Genomic DNA, 15,281 nt, shown 5'->3' with positions numbered 1-15,281 from the left:
ACTCCAGTGCCACTTCTTAGCCTTTAGTGCCTCACCCTTTAGAGGTCACTAATGGAGGGCAACTCTAGTACTTCTACCTAAAGTTCCTGTCTAAAGTTCCAACTTACTACTGCTTAATGCTCCTACCTAATGTTCCTACTTACTACTACCTAAATTCTACCTAATGCTCCAGCCTAATGTTCCTACCTACTACATCTATCTATTGCTCCTACCATTTTACAAAAAAGCAGGGCTAATGCAAAGCACTCACTATAGTAAAACCTACAATTATGAAGAATGAGTTATGTGAGTTAAATGTTGCCAAGGAGATTTTGTATATTCATGGACAGAAAGCCAGCAGTCCATGTGAGGGTGAGCTAGAGAGAAAAGACAGCTACCTGAGTCAGATAAGTGCAACTTGACAACCAGTGAAGTGCTGGCTCAATACGCAGCTGTCACTAACCCTCTCGATACCCAGGCAGGTAGTACCAGTAAAATACCTCCCTAGCTGTGGCTGCCTACCAAATACTAACTAGTTACTACCTAAGCACAGCTTAAGGACAGCAAACTCACAATAGTAACTGATAGTTCAACATTCCAAAAAACATGCCATTCTGAAGATTTTATGGACCATCAACAAGAATGTGATTGGTTTGATTGATTTAGCCGAAAGTGTAACCTCATTATAAGCTGATGTTCTTTCCAAACCAAAACCTATTGCTAAGTCAAGCTCAGATCTGCAGTGTGTCACAGCTGTTTCTTGGTATCAAATTTAAAGGAGTCCCTATATCTAGCATAATCCATAGTAACAAGGTATTCCAAAAGAATGATAGACTCCACTTCAAGACAGCAAGATACAGATTTTAAGTATCATAACTTCAGGTCATGCTTGTCCTGGGATGTAAATTGAAAACCATTTTGAGAAGTAACGAATTTAGCTGCCTTCCTAAACAACCAGCATTTCTAAGGAAGTTTTGGGTAAATATCCACAAGTACAGTGAATCATCTTTGATACACATCCAGTGCTCAAAAGCTCAAAACATTAGTTCCTGTGTACGGATTAGGTTCCTAATACCAGCATCAGTCCCTCCACTCTACATAGAATACAACAACGATGTTGTTTATAGTATGTGACTCAGTAGACCACTTCATATTTCTTGTAGCCACCCCTTGCAACATACTAATAATGGCTGCACTAAAGTTGACCAAAACAAGGTTTCATCAAGAAGAGAACTATTTCCGCACATAATCAAGCTTGGCATAAAATATCTTTAATAATTACTACCCTCAGCAGCAGTGTTAACTACCGTAGCACAAGACAAATGGTACCTCATGAGCATTATGTGCTCTTCACAGGTGTAAAGTTATCAAATGAGACAGCTATGCTATGCAAGACCAGCATCAACTCCCCCAGCTATTATGTCACCAGTGTATGGGCTTAATATCTCAAAATGTGCTCTCATACCAGTCTGTTAACAAAGCAACTAACTCAGGAACAGAAACAGATTATTATAATCATCCAAAAGACAGGATCTTTCAGGGACCTACCTGAGCCTGCTGGAGATTTATCCCAGCTCTAGATCATCAATCAATGAACCATCACACTATCATCTTTCTTAACACTATAGGCCAACTTAAATGGAGTTAAAGATTTCCCTGATAAAAGATAAGGAGATGGGCATCAAATGCCTTGCTTCACCCTCAATCACAGGGCCTATGAAAGTCCTCACTTCAGCAATCCAGACAGAAGGCTCCTGAGCAGCTAACAACTAGATAGTTCAAGACTAATAGCTATATGCTGCTATATCTTCATGTCTTGTAGAAGCAGCTAGTAAATGCAACAAACATGTTTCTCTCATTGTTCAGGAGTCTTGCAACTTAAAAAGGTGTATAAGTGAATACTTTTAGAATATTGTCCTCTTTACCTTATGTTATATCCAGCACATCAGTCACCACTATGCTACCAATAGTCTTCCCCATATTTTTCTGCTAATAATCATTGTAGTAAAAAAAGCACCAGCTTATTCAAATGTCTTTAACAATATATTACCCCATGTCAATATAAATCCAAATAAAACTAATCACTAGACATCCTCTCATATGCTAGTACTCTTATCTTCCTCAATTAATCACTTCAGCTAACTATAGTTCCCTCCTTCCTTAACCTTAATACCTACCTTTGTAATACTGTTACCTCCAGCTGCTGAAATTTCTTCCCACAAAGATTTGGCTTGAGACAGTAGGTCATCTACTTTGGCACTTGTAGTTACTTGCTGACTAGATGATGAGATACGTCTACATACGTACCATACTTCCACTAGATCTGATTTAAACACAAGAAAACGTTGCATTACATATACATATTTTTTTCGTACTTGATCATTGTTTCCCACATCAGCAAGGTAAAGCCAAGAACAGACAAAGAAAGCCCGAATCCACTCACACTAATTCTCTAGCTGTCATGTGTAATGCACCAAAACCATAGCTCCCTATATACAATCAGGTCTCACAGACCTTTCCATAATTTACCCAGGATGCTTCACATACCCTAGTACAGTCCACTGACAGCACATCGACCATAGTATAACACATCGTTCCAATTCACTCAATGCCGTGAATCCCTTTCAACCTCTTGCATGTTCTGGCTCCGACTACTTGAAATCTTTTTCACTCCAACCTTCCATCTCCAATTATGTCTCCTCATTCTCCTTATTCACTCCACTTTTGACATATATTATCCTTGTCAACCTTTCCTCACTCATTCTTTTCATATGTTCACACCACCTGAGCACACTCTCCTCAACTCCCTCAACCACATTCTTTTTATTTTCTGCAACTCTCTCTTAGCCTTTCATTACTTACTCTATCAAACCATGACACACATATTGTTATCAAACATTCAATTTCACACATCCACCATCCTTCACATTGCCTTATATTTAGCCAATACCTCGTATCCATATAATAGCGTTGAGACTACTTATTATTTCAAACATACCCATTTTTGCCCTCCCAGATAACAATCTCTTTCCACAAATTCTTCAGTGTTCCAACACCCACCCTATGATTCACTTCTGCTTTCATGCTTCCACTTGCTGCCATATCCACTCCTAGGTATCTAAAACACTTCACTTCCTCTGTTCTTCTCCATTCAAACTCACACCCAACTAACCTGTTCCTCAACCCAACTAAACTGAATACCATTTTACTCATAACTCCCTCCTTTCACACACTACTCCAGGCACAGTCACTAACTTCTGCCAATGCTGTACCATCAACAAACAAATGACACTTCCCATGCCCTCTCATCCCTCTCTTCAAGACTCACATTTACCTCCTTCACATCCCCATCCATAGAAAATTAAATACACGGTGACATCATATACCCCTGCCTCAACCTAAACTTCACTAGGAACTTTCGCTCTCCTCTCTTCCTACTTTTAGAAGCTTTCCTCCCACATCATATATTCTAAAGAACTTCCACAAGGCATTTGTATCTCTGGGTGTAATTAGGGAAAAGTATATAATCTTTTTTATGATAATTTTTCATACAGTAACTGAAAAATATTATGCCTTCTCACATTCATGGTCAAAGGGTGAATATATACATTTATGGTTTTAGTGATAACCTACGTGTATTGTACAGGAAAGGAGTTGTACATTGATGAAGCCTCATCTCTTTAACATTCTCTAATATCATGGAGCATCTTTCACCTATGAATAAGCAGCAAATATATCAAGGAAATACTCTCCATATAACCATCCCACTGTAACTGTAAAAATAAGCTCACATAATATATATTTTTTCCCTTTTACCCTCTTGCCTTTCCAACCTTAGCATGTGAGGGACAGATGACTTAGCCTTCCAGGAAAAGATCTCACTTGGCTCTTTTTCCCATTTATTCTTTCACAAAATCATAATATTGGAAATGATCCCTACTTAACCACACCCTGCCACTCCAAGAATTCCAGTGCCACTTCTTAGCTTTTAGTACCTCACCCCTAACAGGCCATCGACAGAGGGCAACTCCAGCACAGTGTGTCCTGAGGCTCCTAACAAAAGTTCCTCTCAACTACTTCTACCTAATGTCCCAACCTACAACTTATACCACATGCTCCTGCCTAATGTTCTTACTACTCCTACTTAACGCGCTCCTGCATATGGCTCCTACCATTTTGCCAAAAGGTATGACTAACACATAGCACTCACCACAGAAAAATCTAGAGATATGAAGACTGAACTGTGTAAATTATGTGTTGTCAAGGTCATGTGTGGCAAGGGGAGACCCTATGTTTGTGGACAGAATACCAGCAGTCCACATGTTGGTGAGGCAGAAAGAGAAGACAGCTACCTGGGTCAGAAGAATGTATCATGACAACCACTGAATTGCTGGCTCTTCTTGGTCTGTGGCTACCTACTTATTAATACCTACCAGGTTAGTATTCATTATTCCCAAAACCTGTACAGATACAAAAAAAAAAAAAAAAAGATAATACTATGATTCCACTTTGGCTATCTGCTTTATGTAAACAAATGTTCATCTGGAAGGAAAAGGAATATCGGATTCACTAATTATCTATTCTTCATTTATTCATTATACTTTGTCGCTGTCTCCCGCGTTAGCGAGGTAGAGCAAGGAAACAAACGAAAGAATGGCCCAACCCACCCACACACACATGTACATACATAAATGCCCACACACGCACATATACCTACTTATACATTTCAACGTATACATACATATCCATACACAGACATATACATATATACACATGCACATATTCATACATGCTGCCTTCATCCATTCCCGCCGCCACCCCGCCACACATGAAATGACACCCCCTCCTGCGTGCACATGAGGTATTGCTAGGAGAGGACAACATAGGCCACATTCATCCACACTCAGACTCTAGCTGTCATGTGTAATGTACTGAAACCACAGCTCCCTTTCCACATCCAGGCCCCACAAAACTTTCCATGATTTACCCCAGATGCTTCACATGCCCTGGTTCAATCCAATGACAGCACGTCCATCCCGGTATACCACATCGTTCCAATTCACTCTATTCCTTGCACGCCTTTCACCTTCCTGTATGTTCAGGCCCCAATCGCTCAAAATCTTTTTCACTAATAAATGTATATAATGAATCCAATCTCAAGGTTTCTATCTATGGAGCAAATAAAAATGGAGGCATGGGACAATCATCCAGCACCTGAAGGAAGTAAAGACATCAATGCTGAAGGTTAGAAATTAAGTAAGAATTATGAAAATAATAAAAAACTAACCAGGGAAGACACAGATGTACTCAGCATAACTAATATTCACGACAATGGCAAAAATTCACAAAGACAAATGAACTGTGAATAAAACAATTATGAATAAGTGAGGAGCAAACAAACCTAACAGCAGAGGTAAACTAACAACAGTTGGTGACAAAGGAGTCAGGCAATACTCACTGGCTAAGTAATCCTGCATCTGGCTGGTTGCCAGGACCTGAGTCTTGAGCTGAGATTGGTCCAGACTGGATAATATGTCACGAGCCTGCTTCAGAACTCTGATGCTGCACTCTAGGCACCTCTGCCATGAACCAGTGTGAGCTTCATCATGAGTATTCTAAAATGGCAAAAACAACTAATTTAGTTTCAGTATAAAAGTTACAATAATGTATCTGCAGCACTACTAATTCCCTTCATTCTTCCTTCAGAAAGATACACATTTGACTGGTATTCACCCCATATATGGAGCTAAACAACCATTTCACAACAGGTTTAGAAGCAAGAAAGATTAATACCTGTTCTTGCAAATAAAATATACACAAAATCTGCCCTTCCCAGGAAAATCACCTGTATCAACTGATAGGAAGCATGATTGAAATTATCTAAATGTTATTACCATTGAGATTATACAGCTTACCTTACTAGCCTCCTCCCTGATAATGCTATACTTGTCCACAAGACCGCTACTAAAAGAGTCCAGTACAGAGCTCGTCCCGGATGTTTGGCTCACACTTCCAGCAGCTGTGCCATTTGTTATCAGGCCTATTCGAGAAACAGAATGTACTGTATTTGAAAAGTGCATGTAAACCGCATACTTTACATAATATCCCACAATCAAATGGAGGCAATCACCAAAATGAGAATAGTTAGGCAGTACAGGACTTGATATCTGACAATGGCCAGCCCTACAATTACCATAATTAGTATTCCACATTTCATATGAAAAAAGAACTGCAATGGGTGATGGTGAATCAATACAAAACACTTAAGAATGTAATGACTTATTTCTACACCTCAACAAAAGGAAGTTCTTGGCTCAAACATCTTACGAGACCTATAACTAAACCAGTTGTGTTAAATTCAAACCCCTAATCAGGATAATAAAGTAACTTCAAACTGTCTTCAGACTCAAGAGCCCACAACTAAATACCTAACTATGCTAATAAACCACTCACATAATTCCCAAAGTCACCCTTACTTCACACTAATTCATTAAAAAAAATCACAGGTGATTACAGAGCTAACATTAAGGTCCAGTGCAACTGCAGTCTATACCAACATTTCACTTTTGCAAAACTTTTCCTGCTATCAGCCTTGCACTAAGCAGACTGTATTTTCTGGCCCGTCATTTGTCTCATAAAAGCCTGCATGGTAAGGGACAATACACTGCCATCGTATCATACAAATCACAAGCACAAGTTGCATTCTTCCATTCATAAAAGCTGTATCATATTCATATTACTGATATTGAAGTGCTTCACTTAAAGATGGAAATGATGTGTACAACAAAATATAACCAAGATCACTCACAAAAGTGATCCAAAAAGAGTGATAAATCCCTGTTGTTTTGTAATGTCCCCTCAAAAATTCATATCAAGAGAGAACACTGACTCCTGTTTTCAAATTAGATAGCGGTGTGCTATCTAAGCTACAGTTATAGTACGAGGCAACAGGAACAAATTTTGAAATCTGTTAAAGATTTAAGAAACTGAAAGAAAGATGTGCTGAGAAGTTTCTATAAAAAAGAAAAAATGTGAGTACACAGAGAGAACAGTTATGAGGTTATGGCAAGTAAAAGAGGTAGAGTAGTATGGTCATAAAATGAGAGAAATGACTAGAAAATGGAGATGGCATTGTAAGCTGAAGCAAAATGCACATGAATGAAGCACCATCAGAATTGCTGAAGATGTATGTATGTATGTATCAAGTAAAAAAAAAAATTAATGCTTAAAAATCCAAAATGTGATATTTACTGATACAAACGATGGGAGGTTTCAAGGTTACGAACACCTTGGAAATCACCTATTCAACTTAGGAACTCATCTGCTATGGTCCTTTTGGTTACTCAGGTCAAGCTAATAACACACTGATGCTCCTATGGAGTTTCAGGTGCACATACATATGCAGACTGTTGCTATATGTACATCTATAACACGTGTATTGCTACTGACTTTCTATCTTCCCCTAATGTCAATTTACTTAAATGCAAGCATGATCAACGAACAATGATATAAACGGAAGACAGTGAAGTTTAGGCTGTGAAAGCATAAGGGCCGAGGAAATATCTGAAAACTTCATATAGACATAAAGAATTCATTATAATTCAATGGCTGTAAAATCTGAACAAGGCAGATACAAGATTAGAAATCTAACTGTACACAGGAAAATAATTCTTCATGAAATAATGTACTCAATATTATGAACATTACACTTGCCTTTAGAATATACTAATTCTAGTGACTTACTTGACCCATTGCCTGAAACTTCTCCAAATGCTGTTGAGGATTCTAAGGAAAGGCTACGCAGGTGGTCCTCTACTGCACCAATCTCATTTCTGGGAATTAAAAATCTTTATTCATTAACTAATCTTCTCTTATCCTACATTAATCACATCTGAGATTCAAGAAGCCCTCATTCTTTGCCAGTTCTAATTACAGGTATATCTTTTCAGTAATGCCAGGCTTTGAATGAAAACAGGGAGCAAAATACAAGTAAGCAGGTAAAAAAGTGTGAAGAGGCAAAAAATAAGATAGGTTTATACCTATCTTATTTTTTGCCTCTTCATGCAATGAAATAAAATTAAGTCTAGCTCAGTTACTGTAGTTCTAATATGAGAGAAGAGAACACCACCAATCTAGACATGGAAAATGTAAGATGGTAATACTTTTCTCAGTGGCTCCACATTCATCATTCCTATCTGGGAGTTAAATAGCCTTATTGAATATGTTACCTCCATGTCCTAGATCAGTACAAGTTTATCCAATTCTTATGAATGTAATAATTTCAAAATCAATATCTACAACAACCTCCATACAAGAAGTAGACAAAACATGGTGTATGCATGAAGATTGATCTGATGTTTTTATATGTTTTGCAGTCATCATGCACATTCTTTTGGCAGCATTTTCATATGATATTCTGATGTCCTTCATAAGTTCCCTTAATTTCTTGGAAAAAAAAAAGCATTCAGTCCTTAGAAAAACTTGTATGCAAGCCCTAAACACAAGTTTGCATTATTAGTACAAACAGCTGTCTTTATAAACATCTCCAATAATATTGCTTATGGTGTAGTTAGCTACAATTCGAAGAGCAGGAGAATAACTTTCCTAACATGACTATATTAAGTAATTCACCTTTACATTTCGCAGCCTACTCCTCAGTTTCATAATGCTCAAGCAAAATTTAAGAAGAGTATTTAGCAGTACGTCCTTGGCTCCAATGATTCATACTTACATTTCTGCGGCAGATAATGAGCTAATGAATGCCAAGTAATCACATAGGGACTGCCAGCTTTACCAATCTAATAAGTTGAATAATCCCTGTCCACCTATATCATCTCACAATTACTGACCAATGAAATTTGCAACTGATTACCAAAGAATATTTAACTGAGAAGCAATGTAAAAAAAAAAAAAAAAAGCAATTGGGAGTGATGGAGTATAAGCCAGATAAGAAAACATGCCCATGTCTGACACAAAAGACAGATGAAAAATATAATGAAGACATAATGTAAGCCACTGGAGGTCTGCTGGCCCATACTAAGTGTATAAAACCTTTTATGAGTACTGCTTCACTTGAACAACCCCATTTGAGATGCAATCTCCTCACCTAAGCAATCTACACCATGACTGGGCATGCTGAGTAATTTACATCACTCTGGAAATGGTCCCTAATAGAAAACCCTTCAACACACTATCCCTGCAGTCTGGTAGTCTACATCAGGGGTTTTCAAACATTTTGATGTCACAGCACCCACTCAGTCTCTCATGAAATACCCCACAGATCTCCATTAAGCTTTCTTGGAAACCTAGGGTTTCAAAGAGCCAAGTGCAGATTATGTATATATGTACACAGCTGTACAAGCCACAAAATATAATGAATTACGGAAAAGAAAAAACTTGCATACACACCTTGATTGCATGAAGAGATCAGGAGACTGATTAAGTCCTGACCCATGAGTGTCATTAGATTGGAGTCCAACTGTCATCTCCAGGCCAGGCAGTTCAAGGCTGAGAGTAATTTTAATTAGTAAACTGATCAATCAGAGAGTTACTATCATTTTATTATTTGACAGGTAATATCTGTTTCTGATAAGAGTTTTGAGAGTCATCCATGTCAATTCACACATTGCAACATGAACATCCTTAGTTTGAATGATGTTTATTAATCATCATGGAGCATTTGTACTGCAAGGAAAAGTATGATTAAAGAAACAAACAAAAACACCTAAGCATGAATATTATCACTTAATATGGCAAGTTTTGCAATGAGACAAAGAAAAGTATTAAGAGAGAAACAACCTAAAAAACTTGAGCATGACTGAAGTTCTTTGTATATTTGTTCGCTACACATTGCAGGGATGGCTTGAGAAAAGACTCGCATGCTATCAGTCAGGCAGTAATGCGAGGTGGGAAACAGCGCTAGGTTACCATGATAATGCACTCAGGCCCTTAGCCCTCTCTCTCACACTATGGCTCATTTCCCTCCCCTTGGTTCTACCCATTCCTACATACCTAAAGCATTCCATCTTTTCTATGTCCTTTGTGCTATTTCGTGTGTGGTGGGGTGGCGACAGGAATAGATGAAGGCAGCAAGTATGGATATGTGCCTGTGTATATATGTATATATCTGTGTATGTTTGTGTATGTATATGCTGAAATGTATATGTATGCATATGAGTGTATGTGGGCATTTATGCATACACAGACATTCCTCGAATGTTTTCTTGCGCTACCTCGCTAACGTGGGAGACAGCGGTTAAGTATAATAAATGAATTAATAAAATAAAAAGAAATGGCCCAACCCACCCCCATACACATGTATATACATACGTCCTCACACGCAAATACACATACCTACACAGCCTTCCATGGTTTACCCCAGACGCTTCACATGGCTTGATTCAATCCACCGACAGCACGTCAACCCCGGTATACCACATCGCTCCAATTCACTCTATTCCTTGCCCTCCTTTCACCCTCCTGCATGTTCAGGCCCCGATCACACAAAAATCTTTTTCACTCCATCTTTCCACCTCCAATTTGGTCTCCCTCTTCTCCTCGTTCCCTCCACCTCCGACACACATATTCTCTTGGTCAATTTTTCCTCACTCATTCTCTCCATGTGCCCGAACCATTTCAAAACACCCTCTTCTGCTCTCTCAACCACGCTCTTTTTATTTCCACACATCTCTCTTACCCTTACGTTACTTACTCGATCAAACCACCTCACACCACACATTGTCCTCAAACATCTCATTTCCAGCACATCTATCCTCCATAGCCCACGCCTCACAACCATACAACATTGGTGGAACCACTATTCCTTCAAACATACCCATTTTTGCTTTCCGAGATAATGTTCTCGACTTCCACACATTCTTCAAGGCTCCCAGAATTTTCGCCCCCTCCCCCACCCTATGATCCACTTCCGCTTCCATGGTTCCATCCGCTGCCAGATCCACTCCCAGATATCTAAAACACTTCACTTCCTCCAGTTTTTCTCCATTCAAACTCACCTCCCAATTGACTTGACCCCTCAACCCTACTGTACCTAATAACCTTGCTCTTATTCACATTTACTCTTAACTTTCTTCTTCAGTTTCTCACATGAATCAGCCACCAGCGCTGTATCATCAGCGAACAACAACTGACTCACTTCCCAAGCTCTCTCATCCCCAACAGACTTCATACTTGCCCCTCTTTCCAAAACTCTTGCATTCACCTCCCTAACAACCCCATCCATAAACAAATTAAACAACCATGGAGACATCACACACCCCTGCCGCAAACCTACATTCACTGAGAACCAATCACTTTCCTCTCTTCCTACACGTACACATGCCTTACATCCTCGATAAAAACTTTTCACTGCTTCTAACAACTTGCCTCCCACACCATATATTCTTAATACCTTCCACAGAGCATCTCTATCAACTCTATCATATGCCTTCTCCAGATCCATAAATGCTACATACAAATCCATTTGCTTTTCTAAGTATTTCTCACATACATTCTTCAAAGCAAACACCTGATCCACACATCCTCTACCACTTCTGAAACCACACTGCTCTTCCCCAATCTGATGCTCTGTACATGCCTTCACCCTCTCAATCAATATCCTCCCATATAATTTACCAGGAATACTCAACAAACTTATACCTCTGTAATTTGAGCACTCACTCTTATCCCCCTTGCCTTTGTACAATGGCACTATGCACGCATTCCGCCAATCCTCAGGCACCTCACCATGAGTCATACATACATTAAATAACCTTACCAACCAGTCAACAATACAGTCACCCCCTTTTTTAATAAATTCCACTGCAATACCATCCAAACCTGCTGCCTTGCCGGCTTTCATCTTCCGCAGAGCTTTTACTACCTCTTCTCTGTTTACCAAATCATTTTCCCTAACCCTCTCACTTTGCACACCACCTCGACCAAAACACCCTATATCTGCCACTCTATCATCAAACACATTCAACAAACCTTCAAAATACTCACTCCATCTCCCTCTCACATCACCACTACTTGTTATCACCTCCCCATTTGCGCCCTTCACTGAAGTTCCCATTTGCTCTCTTGTATATATAGCGTTAACAAGGTGGCCTTGATTAGGGTTTCATTGACCGTTTCATTTCAGCTGAAAAAAAGTATCCTGTTTCTTCTCCACGACACCTCATTACCTTATGATTGTTCACAACTACTCTCAATTTCTTCCTTTCTCACAAATTCCCGGACTCAGACAACAGCTTTTGGTGTTTCCCTCTAGTCTGCTAAAAGAGCCATGTCATCTCCAGACAAAAAATTACCTGCCCCATCCAAAGACACTTACATTTACCTCCCTCACCACCACATCCATGAGCTAAGTAAAGTCATGGTGATACTCTCTGGTACAAAAATATTCAGTGCATTCATTTGCTTTCCTCCCACACCATACATCTGTAACACATTCCACCAAGTATCTGTCAACCTTATCACTTGCTTTCTTCTGGTTCTTGAATCCCATATAAAAATGTATCTCTGTAAGTATGTCACACAAATTCTTAAAAGCAAACAATTGATCGACCCATCATCTACCACTTCTGAAAACACATTGCTCCTCTGCAATAAGATGCTGAGCCCTTCGTACACCACTTCCCAAGAGTCCCTCATCTCGCTGAACCTGTCCACCCTCTATGACCAACACTGGCAGTTTGGTGATAAACTGCTGTCATACCCATCACAAAGACCTCTTCCCCTCTGACGCCCCTTCACCACAGACCATCATTCATCACCACAATCAACTTGTTCTAAATACAGCTCATACAGAGAGAGAGATGAATTGTCTTATACCTACCCTTGTGAACATCACAAACAACCCATGAGCAAGTGCAGAAATGTAAGTGAGCAGCTTAGTTTTCTGTTAGTTAGGCTATGCAATAAGTCACCTACGGTATTACTGTAACTATTCATCACTTAATCTTCAACCATAATGTATAAACCATACTATTTACTCTATAAACATCCCTGTATAACTGCCACCTTGTCTGTCTAGATGTACCTCACCTACATGCTTATCCAAAGTGTGGAAATATCCAGCCAACCTTATTCTTAAGCTCTTACATGATTAGTTAACAAGTAACTATCATGACCCCACAGTTCTTTAATATATATAATACCTCAACCATGTATTTTTAGTTGAAATGCTGCCTAAATCCAATAATCCATCATTCATTCATCTGTTTTATCTATCTATGTTTTGTGCATGATACAACCCTCTCAGTCACCACTCTCCCATGCTCCTTACAACAGATACTCAACAGTAGAATCAAAAAATTCACTTCTATGGTAGAGGAATGCTCAGTTATATACATTTCTCCATTATCCTCAACAAATACAATCTAAAAGTGTTTAAATAATCAACATTTTATTTTAGATTTCTTTTTTCTTTGATGCCTGTTCACCAGTTCCCACCTTAGTGAGACAGTGTAGTTAGATCTTGGATTTTTTTTTTATTTTCCAATATTTCATACTCTTGAAAAACATCCATCCTCCATAATCTGAGTAGCAAAAACAACAAGCTTTGTTACTTTATCAAAGACTGCTGAAAAAAGTACCTGGCTACAGATTGAGTTTCTCCTAAATTCTCTGTTAGGCTTGGAAATGACTGATTGATGGAAAGACCGACTGGTTCAGCAATGCCTGTGTCATGACCCATGAAGTCTCCAAAGTCTTCATCCTCCTCTTCCCCAATGCCAACCTATGAAGATCAACAATGAACTTAATTACATAATAATTACATATCAAGAAACTGAGGTAAGTCAATTACATTTAGATACCAATTACAAGAAATCTTTTAAAGGAGGCTATGTTTAGGTGAAGCGTTTCACTTTTTCATATGAAAATTTAGTGCTGATAAAGCAGGGCCATATACTGCATATACATTACCCATGAAAGAATACATACTCATCTACACTATAAAAAATGAGAATCAGTTCTAATCATGAAAGAGTGCTTACTGTAACCTGAAAGATGAGATCTCTGCTGACTCCAGTCTTGTAATGCTGTAGCCAAAGTAGGAAGCACATTCTCACCAAAAACTTCTCATATCTCTAGCCACGATGAATGTGAAAATGAATCGACTGTGGGTAGTCATCTCAGAATGGTTGGTATGCCTGATTATGATGACACACTTTAAAGCCAAGACACTGGTATATGGTACATTTCATTATGTTTATTACTTATGCTTCAATAAATTGTGCTGAAATGCTGAAACCTGAATGTGTATTACCGGGGATGTTATCAGTACTGACATGTGTAATTCACAGTATACTGCGAACAAATGGTGTTGCATATAAATGAGCAACAACAGAAAGGTGAGTTGCCAAATGTAGATATAGTAAAGGGGTAAATTAAGGCTTCAGTAAAGCAAACACTGTATATGATACGTTTCAAGCCTATGTAATAATGAGCCACTGGCATCTCACCCATTCACCCAGAGAATGGGTACACAAGACTGCCACCCACTCCACACAGGGAGAGGTGTTTCCAAATTCTTCATTTGTATATCCCAGAATGCATGGTGCTTACAGAGTTTGAGAAGTTTTTGGTGAAAGTGTACAGTAATGGTTCTAATTACTTGATAGCTGGTTGCCACATGGACTTACAATCATCCTCAAAAAGCAGCACTTCCTAGTTTTGCTAAGCAACTGCTTTCTTGAGACCTAATATGGGCCATATATACACTGAGAGTTGGTAGAACAGTAGTTTCAGTAATAATGATTGCATTTGTAATCATAAAAAAAATGAAAGTTGTTGACTCGCCTAAATTATGCAGTAAACCAACTAACCAAGAGGGTGGGTGATCTCTAATCAAAATCTGCCGAGATAACTTCTCTCTCTCTTCATGATCACATTTCAATTACACTTCCACCCCCTGTAATTTCATCCATTTCTTTGGCTAAAAACTAAATCTCCTTTCTTATGTGTTTTGAGTCAAATTATCTAAAATTCATTAGTTTTGTAAACAGTATTTGTATGTTCATCCTCTTTAATTTCATTCTTTCATAGTTATCCACAGTTTCCTGAATTAGCAATAGCAAGGTAGCACCTACAACAGATGAAGAAAGGCTACAAACACTCAAATACATTCCCTAGCTGTCATGTGCAATGCAGTGAATCTACAGCCCTCTATCCACAACCAGGCCTCACAGACCTTTCCATGGTTTCCCCTAGCCACTTCACATGCCCTGAATTAGTCGTGACAGCATGTCACCCCCTGTATACATTTTTCCAATTTCTTTCCCATTCACAACTTTCAC

The 15,281-nt window shown here is 38.8% G+C and overlaps 1 protein-coding gene across 5 annotated transcripts in view; it reads right to left on the bottom strand.

Moving 5' to 3' along the window:
• LOC139758379 (uncharacterized) overlaps positions 1-15,281 on the bottom strand; it is a 51,605-nt gene that overhangs the window by 16,219 nt on the left and 20,105 nt on the right. For all 5 annotated transcript variants that reach the window (XM_071679691.1, XM_071679690.1, XM_071679692.1 and 2 more), the window contains 6 exons: positions 13,578-13,720; positions 9,388-9,486; positions 7,723-7,811; positions 5,895-6,019; positions 5,438-5,594; positions 2,157-2,302 (listed from right to left, as the gene is read on the bottom strand). In XM_071679691.1, coding sequence (XP_071535792.1) covers positions 2,157-2,302; positions 5,438-5,594; positions 5,895-6,019; positions 7,723-7,811; positions 9,388-9,486; positions 13,578-13,720 — 759 coding nt within the window. The remainder of the gene's footprint in view (positions 1-2,156; positions 2,303-5,437; positions 5,595-5,894; positions 6,020-7,722; positions 7,812-9,387; positions 9,487-13,577; positions 13,721-15,281) is intronic.

The sequence above is a fragment of the Panulirus ornatus genome, chromosome 30, assembly GCF_036320965.1.
Source record: "Panulirus ornatus isolate Po-2019 chromosome 30, ASM3632096v1, whole genome shotgun sequence".
Lineage (NCBI taxonomy): Eukaryota > Metazoa > Arthropoda > Malacostraca > Decapoda > Palinuridae > Panulirus > Panulirus ornatus.
This window is presented reverse-complemented; position numbering and strand designations above follow the sequence as displayed.